The sequence below is a fragment of the Artibeus jamaicensis genome, unplaced genomic scaffold, assembly GCF_021234435.1.
Source record: "Artibeus jamaicensis isolate MK-2021 breed Jamaican fruit bat unplaced genomic scaffold, CSHL_Jam_final contig_923, whole genome shotgun sequence".
In the NCBI taxonomy this organism is placed as follows: Eukaryota; Metazoa; Chordata; class Mammalia; order Chiroptera; family Phyllostomidae; genus Artibeus; species Artibeus jamaicensis.
The window spans coordinates 4,499,614-4,518,830 of NW_026522014.1; the positions used below are offsets into that span (position 1 = coordinate 4,499,614).

Genomic DNA, 19,217 nt, shown 5'->3' on the forward strand with positions numbered 1-19,217 from the left:
TTCATATTTGAGCCAATGGGAAAACTTGACATTGAAACCAGGGGAAATAACTTAGCCCCATATAGAGTTATTAATGCCAGGATAAAAGCAAACAAATGTGCTAATGATCTTCCCTGAGAATTGGACTGTGATAAATTTTGATGTATTTCTAGATGGAATATATATCAGTTCCCTCTGGGTTTGGGATTGCACACGAGAATGAGGAAATGCTAAATTGGAAGTCAGTGCAAAGCATTCAGAAGATGGCATTTCCATTTCCTAGAGAGTATGGAATCTGAAAATATACAGATAATTCCCATTTGAAGGAACCAGATCTGTGGGGTTGTAGCATCCATGACCAGAGGGGATCCTGATTTTCATAACAAAGATGCATTACTCTGCTGGCTATGGAATTGTGTGCCTGTTGATTTCAAGTTATGGTGTTGCCTTGCTGCTCTTCTTCTGTGCATTCAGTCCTCTTATCATCCAACCAATATTCATTGCTATCTACCACATTTGCGGGTATTTTCTAGGTACTTCAGATACAGCAAAGAAGAGACACAGTCACTGATGTAGAATTCCTTTTCTAGTGGTGGGAGGCAGATAATGAATATATACATCTATAAATGTATAAGATTGGACAGGTATCAGTGCTGTGAATTTTTTTAAAGATCAGGATAAAGGGAAAACAAGTGCCTTGTGCCAGGGTAGAATGGCATGAGGCATATTCCTATATTACATAGACTGGTTAAGGAAGCCCTCACAGATGATGTGAATTTGAATAGGGACCCTAGTGCTGGAGGGGGGCTGAGGGGTTGGGTGTAAAAGGTGAAGGGATTAAAAAGTACAAATTGGCAGTTACAGAAGAGTTGTGGGGGTATAAAGTACAGCATAGGAAATATAGTCAATAATACCGTAATAATTATATACAATGCCAGGTAGGTACTAAACTTATTAGGGAGATGGATCAGTTCTGAAATTATACAAATGTCTAACCACTATGCTGTATACCTGAAGTGAATATAAAATAATATTGAACATAATTGAAAAAAAATTTTTGCAAGTCATGAAAAGGACACATGAATATTGGAAAAAGTGTTCCAAGCAGAGGGAATAGCAAATGCAAAAAATGTGAAATGTGAGAGCTCTTGTGAAATGTGAGAGACCAAGAAAAGGGGAGCTATCTCAGCTGGAGCAGGGTCAGCAAATGGGAAGATGTGTAACCCATGGAGTAAGAGATGGATCAGGTCACGCCCAGTAGGCACAGTCTAGTGCTGAAAAAGACAAGACTGTCCAAGATCAACCTCCCCACATGAATTATGAATCAGCCCAGTCACGGTGCTGCAACTATACTGATTAAGCAAGGAAAAGGGACCTGGAGTCAGTTTGATAGAATGTGGGTGGCAGCTTTATTTTCAACTCCATTCCAAAGTGGCTTCACCCTTTCACAGTCTTCTTCCCCTCTGTCTGTGCTTATTCTCACCTCCATCCCCAGTGAGCCATCTCCATCCTTCCCAGCCTACCTCAAGCAACTGGCAGACAATATGGACATAGCTGAAAGAGAATGGAACTCAGAGCCTTAAAAGCTTGGGTTAAAAAAAATCTCCCTTGGTACTTTAGTAGCTGTCTGGCCTTCAGTGATTTATGTAACCTCTCTGATTCTCAATGTCCCCATCAATAATAATAATATTCTTGAAGTATATTGAACAACTAAAGAATCACCATTATCCAAGGAGGAAAGTTCTTTAGTCAACAGCCTGGGAAACTGAAGCACAAGGAGATAAGTAGCCCAAGGTTACTACTAAATCTTAGAGCAGGATTTGAATCTCAATAGCATAGCAAAAGGGCTCATGCTTTTACTCCCTCCTATGCTGTGTTGTCAGATAGTGTTATTCTGAAAGAGGTTACGTAGAGAAAATACAGAGCACAAAGTAGGTACTCAGTAATGACTAGTTCCTGACCATCTGTACTTTTTTGGTTGCAAGTGACACAAAAACTAACCCAAACTACTTAAGCCAAAGTTAGTTGGCTCTTACAAATAGAAATCTGGCCCTTGATTCTTGAGGCATGCTGGCTTCATCTACCACCCAATTTAGTTTTCACACTGTGAAACCATTATCCATCTTTTGGCTCTGCTTTATCGATCAATTATTTTTCAGGCTCTGTATAGATAACCAGGGCAAGTTCAGTTCCACTTAGTATGACACCCAGTCCGATAGAGGAGAGGATCCACTTCCTGATGGTTAGGGTGCCCATGTGTCCTGGTATAGCCAGAACAGTCCCTCAGTTCAATAGAAGAGGCATCTACCTCCTTGTTGCAGGGAGTGACCATACATCCTGGAGAGCCCAGCACAGTCACCTGGCCCAAAGGAGGAGGGAAGCTGCTTATGGTCACAGTGACTACATACCCTGGTTTCCCCAGGAAGTCCTTATTCGTACTTGCCAACCCTGCTTAAATATTAATTACACCTCCATTCCCTCCCAGAAATACCCAAATTTGGACAGTAGATCATATGGTCACTTTACTGACAGTCTAAAGAAAAATACTGCAATTTATTCCCTTTGGTTTGGATACAACATTTCACCCTAAAACTTAACGAGAATGTGCTTCACTAAAAGAGGGAAGGAATGGAGAAGAACCAAAGAAGAACACAGGGACTGTTTTAATCCAAGCAGGGGGTGATGGAGTAGGGGTGGTCAAAGCTTCAAATAAACATCCATTACCGTCCCTTTTCTTTCTTTACACTCTTTGGTATGATTTAGCCGTGAATGGGGGAGTTTGGGGGTCGAGAGACCATGGGTCTGAGTCTCGACTTCATTGCTTCCTCCAGCTCTGTCCTATCAGCTTCCTTTCCAAGCCGGTTTCCTCGCATAGAGAGGACTGACTGTGTACGTCTCAGTGCGTTACTGTCAGGATTAGATGGGCTGACGGGCATGAAACATTTGCCGCAGAGCTTGACATAAATGATTTAACAAATTGATAGCTACTTTTCCCATGATGCCTAAAATAGGCCTGAGCACACATTAGGTGATGACCAGTGACCAGGACAGGAATGGAACTGAAGGACGGTGCTCCCCTCAGTGGGTGTGGTCCTATCAGTGAGTGGAGAGTGTCTGGGTAAGTTTGGACAGGTGTCGCTGTTGAGGATGAGGAAAACTAGTGATCAAGAAAAGGAGCCTTAAAGTTTGAAATTGAATTCAGTTCGATGTTTTCAGCTAAAATGCTGGAGAAACCCTGACAAAATGTGCTTTTTAGAACTACTGTGGAAGTGAGACTATAACCATTTAAAACAGTCAGGAATATTTGTTTAATGCCCATATTGGGGCAAATAAATATGACTTATGGACACTTTCTACTCCAGTGAAATTTAAATTCTTGGATGAGAAAAACTCATAAATATACAAGGATGTGTTCTGCTTAAAATAAAAATAAAATCAAGAATGGTAAGTGCCAAATCTTAAACATAATTGTTTTTTGATTGGATGAAACAATCAACAGAGACCATATGAAGGGTTAGATGAGGAAGTAATACCTTCTAAGAAGAAGAACAGGAGAGACCTGGAGAGCTGGTGGGTATTTGAATCAGATCTCGTAGCCGAGCTGGGTTTTCCCAGTGGGGCAAGGCCTTCAACAGTCCAGGCAAAATCCTGCCCTTGTGCTTCTGTTTCTTCTACCTAAAATGCTGCCCAGGTATCCACACAGCTTCATCCCCCAGTTCTTTAAGTCTTTTTTTTCCAATGCCATCTTCAGCTACCTATGTGAAACTGTGATACCCACCCTTTCTACCTTCATTCCTTGCTTTGCTTTTCTCTTCTTGTTTATCTTCTCCATTATCTCTCTCTCCCACTAGAATGCAAGCTCCATGAAGGCAGGAAGTTTCATCTGTTTGGTTCACTGCTTTCTCTCTAGTGTCTAGAATAGTACCTGACACATGTTAGATGCTGAGAGAATAACATGACCCAAAGGACAGGTGGAAGTGTGGGAGTTTGTGCAGCAAACGGTATCAGCAGAGGCTGACTGCAGTGTGCGTGGGCATGGTCTGGTTGTGGAGGGGTGGTGATGAACACAGGAGAGGTAGATTGGGCAGGAAACACATGTTGGGACCAGACTCTAGAAGACTTGAAAAGTAGACCAAGGCATACAGCTTTTATTTTGTATGTCCTGTGCACTATCAGGGACTTTCCCTTGGGGGATTTATACAGACAGAGTTCTAAGACGATTAATCTGGCAATTTTGTTTGTAGCAAGGGTAGGGATAGAGAGGTGCTGGAGATGGTAATGCCAACTAGGAAACCATGGCAGCGAGCTACATGGAAGGTTTCTGGGGCCCTAACCAAAGAAAAGGAGGTGGAACATGAAGAGGATAAAGGGGGCTGTGCAAGGGAAGGGAATACAGAGAGATAGAAGTAACAAGACTTGATCCTCATAATAAAAGGAATGCTGGAGAACATGTAACAGTGGGATGACCTATATGGGTGGCTGATGTGACAACTGTTGACATTAATAGTCAGAGTTGATGATACTTAGAGAAGAAAGGTACCACTTTCTCCTAATGAACAATTTCTTTACAGGTAAAACAATGTTTCTCACTGGTCTTTGCTAAATAGCATAACAATAACCACAGTAGTACCTAGAGACCCGAAGGTTCCAGTTTACTGGGGATGCATCTACAGACACTGCTCAAAGTTAGATATGATGACATCTCTGGGTCTGTGACCTGAGTTTTCTCTTTTCACAAGCAATGTTCCCTCTTAAGAGGAAGTGCAGATTTGCTCATTTGGAAGAAATGGTAGAGGACACACAGAGTAGGGTACAAAATTGGCCACAATCAAAAGTGCATAATGAAAGTGATTTGAATCTGAAAAAGGAAGCTAGGATAGCTTTTCTCTTTTCAAGCAGCCAGAACTGCATTTGGAATGTTTTGAATTATTCCCCAGACTGTGTGTGTGTGTGCGTGTGCATGTGTTAGACTCTATACAATGAGGCTGCCGAGGACGGACATAGAGTCTGTGTCCTGTTCAACTCATGAGGCCCCATTCCCCAAAGGCAGTGCTGTGCTCTGGGTTGTGTCACTGATGATTCAGGATTTGAGGGGTGGTTCTGCACCTTCAAAGTCTCTCTTCCTTCCAGGTTCTGCAGGAACTGCAGTTTGACATTAGAGATTAATTTATTTGGATTACTACTCTCTAATCTATTGGTATGAATGAGTTCATCCAACTGATCTGTGGCTAAAGGCTTCATGATGTTTTGAGAAAAGCTGGGAAATGAGGGCCTAAAAATATAAAAAACTAAAGAGAGGGAAAATGGGGGGTGGTTTCTTACAATAAACTTGACCTATTTCATACCCAGTTGGGCCAAGTGCTGTTCTGCTTTGAGGAGTGCTGGATGTTACATTGGGGTCAGATGGTGATAGGCCTTACATGCTGAGATAATCTTGGACATAGGGAGCCATTAAAGGTTTCTAAGGAGGAGAATGTATGGAAAGACCTGTCAATTGAGACTTCCCATCCCAAACGTCAAATGTTGAAGTTTATCATGGACTCCTGTGTGGACGTCTCTGAGAAGAGCCTTGTTCTTTTCATTCTGTCCTTCCACACAAGCCGACTAACCCACACTAACTCCATTCAATACATATTTACTGCACACATATTATATATCAGCATGGTTACAAGTTTCAGCAACAGCTGCTAAAAAGTACTATTCTCTGGCTTCCTTTCTCGTTTTGAATATTTTCTTTCATTTCCTCCCATTTGCAATGCCTTGGGTGCCATTCCTTCAGGAAGTAAACTTTCCAAGTACTGTCATGTTAGAGCCTTAGGAGAGAACTGATGTGGCCTAGAGTGTTAACAGGAGTGCTCTGTATGATGAGAAATGTATGTTTTCTTTACTCTGGCTAGAGTTTTCTAGACCAGCAAGCAAAGGTTTTTTTAATATTAGCATGTAGTATATTTAACAAAGTGCTTACTGAAAAAATCCCACAAAATATGTCATTCCTGCATATTTTTAAAGCACAGAGGTGCTCACCTTGGTTTGTGTAAGCATTCAGCAGTGCATGTTATACTTTATTTTGGCTGCTGTGATACATATTGGGAGGGTGGCTCTCTTTGGACTCCTGGCAAAGTTGGCAAATGGTACGCAAAGCTGGGCCAAGGGTAGGGTGGCTTGAGCGAGTTCTCACTGTCCACTGTACAAACATGGGTCTAAATTTACAGTTCAATTCATCACACTCACTGGCAACTGAGCATCCGAAGTCAAGTTCCCTTCATCTGTTGCTTGGGCTAGGGCCATAGCTTACCCTCTAACTGTCTTCCTCGTTTCAGGCTTCCCTGCTCCCCTGCGGCCTCCATATTCTTAAACAAAATCATACCTTGTCTGCTTTGTTTTCAGAAGCCTCCAGTTTCTCTGCAGGGCTGGTTGGCTGCACTATTTTCATCAAAAGTCAGGCAGCCCCTTAGAGGGATGTATCAGAATGTGAATAAAGGGCTGTCCGGGAAGCAGATAAATGAGGTTTCAAAAGCTGTATTTAGCATCATCAATACCCTGGATTCCTTCTGAAATTTGAAATAATACGTATGGACTAAACAAGACCTATGTTTACTCAAAGTGGGATACTGATCTCCAGGAAGAAGCTCAAACTTGTTCTGTGGTGCAGTGTCCTAAATGGGGTGGGTCGCAACTTCTGCCTTTCTATTACAATCACCTGTCTTTATAGTACTTCTCTCAATACTTGACATTGATGATACTAGCAAGAGTAGGTCCTTGAGGGAATTTTTACCTGGTGCATAAACCTAATTTCAAGCAAACTAAGATGTGTTATCATGCAGATGTGTACAAGGTGGGTTGGGAGAATAACGGTGGAGCTCAACAACTCTATTTGGGAAGAAGCTCTGAATTTGCATCATGAAGGGCTAGTAATAACTGCCTCCTGGATATTGATGATAAGCTCAAAACAGACAGAAAAAAAATAACGTGCAGTGTACTTGAGGCGTGAAACTCCCGGGACATCTAGTGATTGTGCATTGTCCATAATGGAACATGAGGTGGAAGAAACAAAAGGAGTAGTAGGCTTTTATACAAAACTTTCAGGGAGCTAAATTTTTTTTTTTGGCAGAGAAAGAATACATAGATGTGTTTTTCAAGTGGAAAATGAAACTACTCTAAATATAGATCAATACGGGTAATGGGAGGAAGACCAAAGTTACTAGAATGTTCCAGGTGAGAGATGGGAAGGGCAGTGCAGTGCAGACAGAGGTGAATCCGAAAAAGGTTTTGGAGGAGGAACTGAAAGGACTCAGAGACCCTTTCTTACGGGCTCTGGTGAAGAAGAGGACTCGAAGGAGGTGCTCTGGTGTCCAACTGTAACCCGGCGCAGACGGTGGTACCCCTGGGGAAGGATGGAGAATGCAATCAAAAGGGCAAATAGTAGCAAAAGGCAGGAGCTCTGCCTTGAACATGTTAAGCATGCGGTGCCTGTGGGACGTTCACGTTGGAACATGCAGTCCACAGTCTGGAGCCTAGAAGGCCTGCCTCACGGGAGGTGTTGATTTGTGGGTGGCAGTGGGAGACGTAGGTGTAAATATTACCCAGAGTGGAGCGAGAAACGATGAGGCCAGACAGAAATGCAGGCTATTTTCATTAAAGTGCTTTGTTTTTTACATTAAAAATCAATTTTAATTTGAAGTGAACTTTGTTTTTCTACTGAAATGTTTTAAATGGTATAAAAAGAATCACTATCTGCCACATCTATCCATGGAATTACATTAAAAGTGGCTAGGACATTTGTTCTTATGGGGAAAGCAATACATCTAAAAAGGAAAAAAAATCATGAAAGTGCCTTTGTGTCTCTCCAAGCCTGTTCACCTGCGGCAGCACAGCAGTAAACTTGATTTAGAATTGATTCTGTGTTCTTGCCATTTCTTTTATCTTTCAGAAACTGTTTCTATTTATTTCTAAGCCACAGATTTTATCAATTTTCACATTCACAGTTTTTCACATTAGAATTGATGATGTGTTATAGTTTAATTAGCAGTAATAATTTTTTCCTTTTTTTTAATGAGATTTCCTTTATTTTTAGAGAGGCAAACAGAAGGAGAAAGAGAGGAAGAGAAGCATCAGTGTGTGCTTGCCTCTTGAGTCTCCCCCACTGGGGACCCGGACAGCGACCCAGGCATGTGCCCTCAGTGGGAATAGAACCGGCGACCCTTTGGTTCGCAGGCTGGCACTCAATCCACTGGGCCACACCAGCCAGGATGTAATTAGCAGTAATCACTTTTTCTTAGTGGTAGGTAAGGTAATCATGCATCTTACAGTCATCGACCTGTTAGATTTGAAGTCATGTGGTAATTGCTCTGTGCCTCCCCCTTTGGCAGGAGCAGGGTGGCCTTTAGAATCGGGGAGGAAAGAGTGAAATGGCCTGCTGCCCTTCTGCCCCTGACCAACTTAGTCTCCCATGAGATGGCAGATGGAAGGCCACAGTCGCCTCATGGGAAGCCAGGAGCAGGGCAGCAAGGGCTTGATCTGGGCCCTCAACCCCTCCTACCCTAGGGTTTTGCAGGTCCTGGGAAATTGAGATCCCATTGACCTTATAAAATGCAAGCCCTGCTCTTCACAGAGGGCTGCCCTGTGTCACTCAGGGTTCTGGATGCAAGCAGCAGACGCCAAGTCCAGTGGGATTTATTGCAAGGAAATCTCGTGCCGACACCACCTCTAGTGAGATTTATTGGAAGGAAACCTGGTGCTCACAGAATCATAGGAGGCAGAAGGAACACATTTGGAAAGGGGCAGGGACCAACCCCGACAGTGAGTCTGTGGCAATCTGGCCAAGACCACTGCTGCTATGGCACGTTGCCCAAAATTAGCCCTAACTCAGCCCTAACTCTCCCCTCAGCTTTGTCTGCTGGCTCCAAAGACAAAGCCCCAGTTAGCATCATCGGGTCTGACTGCCCAGATAACAGTGTCCTGGTCCCCAAGAGATGCAGAGCAGGAAAACGCCTTCCCTGGGGCTTCAGAAGAAGAAAGCAGGGTCCCACATGACACGGATACAACAGTAGGGCAAAGACAGGGTTTTCATATTGTGTTGCCAAACAGGGACGAACATCCCAGCACACTCCCCTTTTGGTGTCTCGGATTGGTGAGGCCATCAGCACAGTTCAATAATCAGAGGACGGTGGCATGTTTGAATTGAATACATTGACTTTATTCGGAACCACAGGCTGGTGGAGGAGTCTCACCCCACAGGAGCTCAAACAAAGGACCGGGTCCTGTGCTGAGTGTGTTATCAGTGGGTGCGCGGAACATGTAGTTCATTCTCAGACCTGCCGAAAATCTTCCGGAAGGAGGACAGTGGTTACCGAAGATCTTTCCAGCTTCAGGGGGAATGACTGCAGCAATTGCAGACAGCAGAATTGGGGTGCTAAATAAAATAATATGTCCAAAAGATGCCATTGTGTGAAATTAGCCCTCTCCCTGACAGGTCATTAACTTCTGCCACCAGTTTAATTTCTTGTGTGGACCTGGTACAGGAAACCACACGCAGGTGGTAATTTTTTTTCCCTCCGATCTTAGAGGAAGTGTAACCGGGTATGAACTAGTGGCACAACTCATATATCAGTAGTCTGTAGTGGGTCTACATAAATACTTTTCTTTAACGTTATTGAACGGTTTTGAAAATGGTTTCAACAGAAGTAATTCCAATTGCACTAGAAAGGAAACCAGTCTTAAAGAAAAATACACCACCTTTGCTGAGCAAGGCAAACATATCAGTATGCAGAGAAACAAACCAGTCTCTTGTGTTTTACTTCCTTAACATATCCACTGAAACACTTTGTGTCTTTAAAAGGCTGATAGACCAAGAATTCTGTGGCCACTGCAAATGAATGGGTACAGCTGCTTTATAATCACTTTAAAGATGCAGGTACTGCTCTTTAAAATTTTTTTTAATTTAAATTATTTTATTGGTGTTCAACTACAGTTGCTGTATTTTCTCCCCACCCCTACCCCTTCCAAACCCACCTCCCTCCCTTGCCTGCATCCTTCCCCTTGGTTTTGCCCATGTGTCCTTTATAGTAGTTCCTGAAAACCCTTCTCCCTACCGTCCCCTCCCCCCTCCCCTCTGGCTATTGTTAGATTGCTCTTAATCAAGGACTCTGGTTATATTTTATTTGCTTTTTTCTTTTGTTGATTACGTTCCAGTTAAAGGTGAGGTCATATGGTATTTGTCCCTCACCACCTGGCTTATTTCTATTTGTTTCTCTCTAATTCACAGTATCTCATTATGGGACTTGGTGCATATTATAAATACAACAAACGTTTGTTAGTTTTTAAAAAACTCATCAAAAACATTATCTAGGGAAAGATTTTCTATTTAAAGAATCAGATAACTCAGGAGTGGGGGAGGAGGAGGCAGTACAGGGGAATAAATGGTGGTGGATGGAGCCCTGACTTGGAGTGGTGAGCACACACCGCAGTGTACACGGTGTGTTGTTGTGAAATTGTGCACCTGAAACCTATATAATTTTGTTAACCAGGGTCATGCCAATAAATTCAATTAAAAGAATAAAAAAGAACGTTCAATGACCTAACACATTAGATAATTTTATGCCCAGCACCTGGCACAGGAACACGTTGCTATCACGGACCTGGCCCTTGTTATAGCCGAGCCCTGGCAGAATGATATTTTTCTGAAAAGCTCAGAGTGACATTGTCTGGTGCTTTTGGCTCTTCCAGGAATTAATGTTTGATATAAAAGCCCTTATTTCTGTGAAAGGTGAGAACTTGATACTATTTAAAGCTGACTGTCATCTGGTGAAACTGACTTCATTTTGAGGACTGTGAGTTCCGAATGTACAGACTGGCCGGCTCTGATGAACACACAGCCCCATCGTCCATGGAGCTGATGACCGAATAATTTAGACCTTGCCCCATCTCGTCCACAGAATGAGCTGGAGGAATCTATTTGTTACTGGTCTTATTTGCCCAAGATGTCCATATGGCTCACTCCCTTAACTTCTTGAATTTTCTACTCAAATGTCACCTTGGTGTGGCCTTTCCTGACCACTCTATTTTATTTTTTTTTTAAGATTTTATTTATTTATTTTTAGAGAGAAGGGAAGGGAGGGAGAAAAAGAGGGAGAGAAATATCTATGTGTGGTTGCCTCTCACGTGGCTCCCACTGGGGACCTGGCTCACAGTCCAGGCATGTGCCCCGACTGGGAATCGAACCAGCGACCCTTTGATTCATAGCCCGTGCTCAATCCACTGAGCTACACCAGCCAGGGTTGACCACTGTACTTTAAATTCCGCTCATCCCCCCCATTACCAGCACGCCCAATGCTCCTTTGCAGGCTTCTGTTTCCCCACAGCACTTATCTGATACCGTGTATGTTTTGATTATTGGTTTGAGGTTTCTCTTCAGCAACTCGAAGGGAAGCTCCATGAGCACAGAGATTTTCTTTTTTGTCTGTCTTGTTCTTTGTCATCTTCCCACACCTGGTACATAGTAAGTGCTCGATAAATCTTGGTTGGCATACAGGCTAAGGCAACACCAGTTTGAAGGTTTCTGGGTAGGAATATTTCCAACTCTCTTGATGGTTTAAAATGCCATCTCATGTCAATTACTTTATTTGGTTATTCGTAAAACAAAAGTGTGTTTTAAGAAAGGATTATTATTATCCCAGTTCAGCAAATGGGGAAACATGGCCTCAGAGCGTTTCTCTAAATTGTGCAATATCAAGAGGCTCGCAAGTGGTAGACTCCACCCTTGAACTTGGATACTTCCCATGACCCAAGTGGTGAGTCTGGCCAGAGGAATCTGCACTTAAGAATGGCCGGTCAGGTCCCAGGGCAGTGGATTCTGAAAGGAAAATGAGAACAGAATTTGGATACAACATGTATACTCTTGCTACCTAAGACCACCCATCATGCAGGGCGCTCAAGGATTGAAACCTGACTCCTCAGTTGAACCTTATGTGTAGAAGAGCAGCCCATGTTGAGGCCGTGTGACGACCCCCTCCAAGAGCCTCCACGAGCCCCTCCTTATACTGTAGCTGAATGTCGTACCTGCTTGCACTTTAGGACTTTCTCCTGCTTGGCATTTTATTTCATGTCATGCTGTGGGGAGAAAGGCAGTATGTCTAATGGTTCAAGATCATAGACTAGACACAAGCAGAACCAGGTAGAACTTAAAGGTGGACATGGTTGGGAGATTTTTTGTTGTTGTTTGCTTGTTTTTGTTTGTTTGCTTTCTGGAGGGGCATTCCTCTGCCTTCTCGGCTATAAAATTAGCCTAATGGTACCAAGTTCCGATAAACAAATTAGATTATACAAGTAAAGCATTCATGTCTGCCTTGGGTATCATTGTTGTTTATCTCCTGTATCTCTTCTACTAGATCATAAGATAATAGAAAGTAAGGCACTTTACTGGCCCTTTTTTTAAAGTTTGCTAGGGCTGCTGTAACAAAGCGCCACAAACTGGGTGATTTGAGTCCTGCAGTTCTGAAGGCTAGAAGTCCGAGATCACCACGTTGGCAGAGTTGGTTCCTTCTGAGCATTCTGAGGAAGAGCCTTTTCCATGATTCCTCCCTAGTTTCTGGAGTTTTGCTGCCAACCTTTGATGTTCCTTGGCCCATAGAAGCATCACCCCAATCTTTGCCTCAGAGTCTTTGTCTAAACTTCCCCTTTTATAAGGACACCAGTCATACTGGGTTAGGTGCCCACTTTCCTTCAGTGTGGCCTCATTTAATTAATTACATCTACAAAAACCTAGTTCCCAATATGGTCCCATTCTGAGCTACTAGGGGTTAGGTATTCAACAGATGAATTTGGGGGGGGGGCATGATTCTACACATAACAGCATGTGCCTTGTCACCTTTGTTGGAGTTACTTGTACTTACTTGTTGCTGATGAATCCATTATATACGTTTAAAGAGTACGCCTCTAGAAGGTTTAGAAATGGGGCCATCTCTCAGCAAATAAGTGTCCTTTTGAAAATTGTTTCTCCCTTCAAGGCTTAGCAAAAGAGGAAAGTTCCCTGCAGCTAGTGCATCTTTGAGCTTTGTGTTAGGTTTTTGCATCAGGGAGCTACAACATGTGTTGGTGAATGTTTTGTTCAGGATTTTACAAGCAGGTTTTTAATGGGTAGGTACCAGTGATATCTTTATTTTGTGGGTAAGGTCTTAGATGTGTTATTTAATGTTCTAAAGGTTTATTTCTCTAAAAATCTGTGTAACTCAGTGTTCTTTACAAAATTTCCAGCAAATATTTGTCTCATAGGTATGAATTAGCAATGATGTGGTCATTAAAATGGACAATTTTCCTTAAGAGTGTTTTATATTTTTTCTGATATGTATGTAGTGTGGTTAGGCAGTAATGAGGTGGGTTCTACAACCCATACACGTGCATATAGAACACTACCTGTCAGTGAAGATTCACACTTAAAACATTTAATATCTAAGTTGCAATGCCATACTTTATATGTCCATATTTTTAAAATTACGATTTATTTCACAAACGACTGGCTTAGTATGGTGAGAACTTTTGGAGTTGCTTTTCAGGCTCTATATTTTTAATTATGGGCATTTAAGTATGCATTTACAGTGCTTCTCTCAGTTGGTGGTGCAGGAGTTTTGAGTTGATGTAAGCCTCAAGATTTTTGGGAATGGGAACAGGACTATCCATAGAGCTTGAGATAATGTAGAAGGTTTGTCCATATTTGTTGAATGAATGAATGAATTAATATATGAATGAATGTATGGGGTTGGAAATGAAGTCATTTATTTTAAACTCCACTTGAACCAATAAAATCAGTAGCCTATGGTGAATATAAAACTTAAGAGTAGAACAAATGTATTTTTTAAAACTGTGAAAGCAAGTTATAATTTTTTAGATCATTTTATCTCTCTAAGTTGGATTTTCTTGTGACATTTTGACTCTCCCCAACGTCTTGTACGTGGTGACTGATGATTCCAAGCCGTCCACAATGAAAGGGGCCTCCGAGACGGGCAGGCTGAGAGCAGAGAGAGTGAGCACACATTTGCATAGGGCAGGAAGGGCACTACAACATCTGGCAGCCGTAGCCTACTGGGTCCATTTGTTAGTGCTCATTAAATTCACATTAATGCATGAGCTGCTCTGAATGTGTAAATGCCATGTGGGTTGGTTGTTTTCTTGGAGGCCAATGGCAATGACTTTTGGGGGCCCTACCCCTGGTGGTTTACTTGCCAATGGCATTTGACCCCGGGTCAGACCTGTATTTAACCCTTTCCTGTAGGTCAAAAACAAATTAATTTGGTGAGAATTAAATTGGAAATGAGTCGTCTGTACAGCAGGTGTCCCCTGTGGAGAATGTGCCCCAGGTGGAAACATTTTAAAGTCTGTTCCTGGGCCATCTCTGAAGAAGCTTCAGAGGTCAGAGAGGCAATTCCAAGGCATCCCATGTGGTGAGGGCCTGGAGGTGGATGGAGCAGGTGCTGACTCAGGGCGGTTTTCCCAGCAACTTGGGGGGACTTTCAAAGAGGCCCCTTCTGGAGATAATTTATTTATATATTCATGAACATATATCTTGGGCATTCATTGTGGACTGATTTACTTAGAAGTTGCCCTAAATGATTGGAACTTTACCCTTTGCCCCTACCTCCCACCATCAACCAAAGACTTTGATTTGAAGGAAAGATAATAATGCATTTTTCTCTTTCTTTTTTTCCCCAGAGGATGAAGAAGATGAGGAAATGGTAGAACCTAAAATTGGCCACGACTCAGAGCTGGAAAATCAAGACAAAAAACAGGAAGTGAAGGAAGGTATGGTGTGGGAGATACACTGAGTCATTGTTTTACTTATTTATTTTATCAGCATAAGGGACTCTAGAGGTAAGTAAAAGTTAAATGCATACCCTCTCTGTGGAAGGTTTTCTATGATGGTTCAATACCTTACGTTTAGCAACATAAACTTTAATCTCCCAAGCAAAAGTCAGTTGTATTTTTGAATGATAGAAGCAAGTGAAGTGCCAACCATCCACAGTTCCAGCAACAAATCATTGATTCTAGGAAAATTATTACTGAACAGTGATAGTGAGACAGTTGCTATCAACTGTTATATTATGTAGTCCACTCTACTGTATATTCCCAATGATAATAGTAATTAGAAAGAAAAAAAACAAAGAATAAAAAAGGAAGCAAAAGAGAAAAAAATTGTCACGGGACGCAAAGTGCACTTGGAGAGTACAGTCAGCAATACTGTAATAACCCTGTATGGTGTCAGATGGGTACCTGACTCAGCAGGGTGATCACTGTGTAAGGTATATAAGTGTCTAATCAGTATGTCCTACACCCAAAACTAATATAATATTGTATGTCAACTGTGATTGAAAAATTAAAAATTATAACAAGGACAAAGGAGGGGGAAGACAATACTACAGGTGATGTTTTCCTGAAAATCTAATTTATATCCCCTTGAGATTCTCAGCTTTGGGGACAAAAGAGAATTTTGAAATTGTCATTCTTGCTGGGCAGTGGAGTATTTTTAAGAACAGAGTGTGGATTAAAAAGATTTTTCCATATTTCCTATTAAGTGTCCCAAATATAGATCAGCATAAGTCTTATAAGAAGCCCATTTGATTTAAAATTTTATGCCTCTAGCTCTGTCACAGTGTGTGTGACATGGCTGCCACTGGGGACTTTCGCCGGAAGGTCGACCCACATGCTGGTCGTGCGTACCCACTTCAGCCAGCCCAGACATTGAGGCTGATTGCTCTCAAGTTCTAGGGTACAACTGAGGGCAGGGAGTGGATTCAGCGCCTTTACAGTAGCATCCACAGAAGACACAAGAGTTACTTCCCCACAGATTCTAAATGGATTTGATTGAAGAGATTTCACACTCAAACTTCTGCTAACAGCATATTTTTTTAAAGCTGATGAATAAAATGTCATTGACACAGGTGTAGCACAAGACAAAATGAGTCAGGATTTGTTAAAATACCTTTTTCTTGCTTTTGCAAAATATTGTTCAGATATACTGTGTGGTAAAAAGCCAGGGTATGTTCTCTGTGTCCTGGCACTGATCACCCCCACCCCCACTCCCACCCGAAATCCCAATCTCCAAATTGTCTCCTTTGGCAAAGCACTGCAACCTCCTCCTTCACTTCTGAGCAAAAACACCCTCCAATTTCCACTGTTACTCATAGTTCATGGAATTGATTAAAGTCCTGTTCGAAGTCAAAAACAAGTTTGAAAACATTTTCTATTACTGCTGCCCCGTGTGCCTTCGTTTCTATTAATGGCTTCTCTGCAAATTAACACATAATGGGCTAAAAGCATGTTTATGTTGGCATCAAACCCTCCCTGGCTTTTTTTTCAAAGCAAGACAATATTTTGCCAACTTCTGAAAGAATCTCTAGCAGATATAATCGTGGCGCCATTCACACGGCTGCAGCGTCGTTCGGGCTGTGTCAGCACTTCCATTATGAACCCTGAGTTTCAGGGATTTATTACTCAGCCATAAAAATTTGCTCTGGGCTGAAACTTGACATCCATGGTTTCAAACCAGGGAACACATTTTTGAGCAATCTGGCCTTTTTTGGAGTTAAAAAAAAAAGTGGCAGGGGGAGATGAGAAAAAAAATACTGCTCACTCGCTTTTGACATTTTTGCCCATGTGACATCAAAATGCATTAAGCAGTAAAGAAATATGGGTTTGATTTATTACTGTTTTCACTTTTTTTTCCATGACAGAGTAGAGAAAAATAGCAGGTATGTTTTAGCTTTTAATCAAAATTTAGGGAATGTGTGTGTGTGTCTTTCCAGTGTCATGTTTGGAGATTTAACGACAGAATCAGAAACCTAACTCTTGTAGGTGCTCATTAACTCATAAAGCTCACAGTAACTTCAGAGAAGGGCATCCTCCTTCATTAGTCTGCTTCTTGTTTGTGAACTGACTTCACTGCAAAATTCCCCTAAGAGCTGCTCTCGCTGTTTAATCTGACGATAAATTTAAGCTATGTGGGTTTGCTTATTTATTTTTATCTTTTAGATATATTCTTGCAAAATATTAAAAGATGTCATTTTTGTATTGAAATTTAAAGCTACATCATTGAAGCAGGGCAAGACATTTCTGAAGTGGATATTTTAAAAATAACTTTTAACCTAAAATAATATTGTTGAGATGCTCAATATAAATTGTGAATTTCAAAATGAATTTTATATATTTTTTAAATCCTCATCCAGGGACATTTTTTTCATTGCTTTTAGAAAAAGGAAGGGAGAAAGAGAGAGAGAGAGAGAGAAAGGGAGGAAAACACAGATGTGAGAGAGAAACATTGATCAGTTGCCTTCTTATATGTGCCTCAACAGGGGATCAAACTTGCAACCTGAGTATGTGCCCTGACCAGCAATCAAACCCGTGAACTTTTGGTCAGTGGGACGATGCTCCAACCAACTGAGCCACACCAGCCAGGACAATTTTACATTTTTAGAGAGAAAAAAAATATCAAGAACCCAAGAAACCAAAAGATACACTATATAATAAATATAGTAAATTTAAAAGAAACGGAAAAAGTATACCTTAAGGTCAATAAAACTCAAGAAAGCAGAGAAAATAGATTAAGCTTATCATGAAAGACATAAAAAATTATTTTCATCTGTAAAGCCAAGATAAATGAACATTTCTATAAGTAGAATAAAAAGTAAATTCTGAAATAAAATTTATACTAGGTTTTAATTTTTTCAGGATATGGATTCACAGAATTAGGCATCCATGTGAACTTTGAATTTCATAAATGCAGTACGTTATTTTCATGCTTCTTATTCAAGCCAAATATGACTGTTCAGGTAACTTTTGCTAAGTTTTAAATTTGTTATGTCATTGGGACCATATGTAATTCACATGTACTTTGCATAAATAATCTTTTTTTTAAAAAAGGTCACTTTAAATGCAAAAGTATTGTTAGCTCTTGACAGAAATACTAAATATTTTGTTGCAAAAACAAACAACTAAGCTGCTATAATAGCATTTTCTGCTTAACGTATAAAAAATCAAATATTATCAATGAACATATTTTGCTCTGATATGCCTTTTGCTATTAAATTAATCTTGCCCTTTTTATGCAGTGAACATGTTTCAAAAATTCATTAGGTTTTAGCAATAGGGGAAAAACTGCAGACACAGATATTTCAGGGAGAATTTGGGGTCTATCTTGGGGTAATACAGTCCTGATTCTTATTGTTATGCTTGTACTTTGAACCTTGTGGATTACATTACTCAACCAATTGTCCTTCATAAAATATTCTATCTGGAGAGGTTTCCTCTGTAACTTCAGCTTTTGGTTGTGGTTCTTGAATGCTCCGTTCTATTTTCATTATATTGTAACAACATTTACCAATTTAGGGATTTTTAAATATGGGAGGTTTGGGTTTTGATCAAAAATAGCTGTGGCCCTATTTAACTCCTAAGTTGAACGTTGTTTACCACTTTAAAAAAGTACTTGCCTGTTCATGCATCTTATTATTTTGTGCTAACAAATCTTATCATTTGATCCCTCTTAGACATCAAAGTTTAATATAAAATATATCATTTGCTTTGTTTCATAGCAATTTAATTTCAAGCCAAATATTGTATTGTCAAATAGAATATCTGGAGAGACTACTGCTTCATCTACCTGAACTTGGTCTTTGCAAATACACTTTGATCAGCCATTTATGTTTCTCTCAGAGAAGGTGTATGTCTTGAAAACTGAGATCAAAGTCACAATAAGCTACGGGGAAGAAAAAATTATAGAAAATTACACAGGTGCTATTTTTTATTCTAGGTAATGGATCTGTAAAGAAAGATATAGGTGAAATAGAAGTAGCTGAAAAAATAAACAGAATAGAAAGGGTTTTCCAATATACTATAAAAATAAAATATGGGGGAAAATAAATTTCTAATTCTCTGCTTAATTTCAAGTATGTCTCGTGTCATCTATCAATAGTGAATAAGATTGAATGAGACTTTTAAAATAAGACATTTTTCATGCCCCTATAGTATCCTTATTTAATGAAGTTTATTTATTTATGTAACAGTACTAACCAAAACAAAATAACCCTAACATTTCGCAAGTTCCTTTCTTCCTTTCTTTCTTTCCTTCTTTCCTTCTTTCCTTCCTTCCTTCCTTCCTTCCTTCCTTCCTTCCTTCCTTCCTTCCTTCCTTCCTTCCTTCTTTCTTTCTTTCTTTCTTTCTTTCTTTCTTTCTTTCTTTCTTTCTTTCTTTCTTT

The 19,217-nt window shown here is 40.8% G+C and overlaps 1 protein-coding gene across 6 annotated transcripts in view; it reads left to right on the forward strand.

Moving 5' to 3' along the window:
* DYNC1I1 (dynein cytoplasmic 1 intermediate chain 1) overlaps window positions 1-19,217 on the forward strand; it is a 295,022-nt gene that overhangs the window by 164,582 nt on the left and 111,223 nt on the right. For all 6 annotated transcript variants that reach the window (XM_037136706.2, XM_037136707.2, XM_053655067.1 and 3 more), the window contains one exon: window positions 14,683-14,772. In XM_037136706.2, coding sequence (XP_036992601.1) covers window positions 14,683-14,772 — 90 coding nt within the window. The remainder of the gene's footprint in view (window positions 1-14,682; window positions 14,773-19,217) is intronic.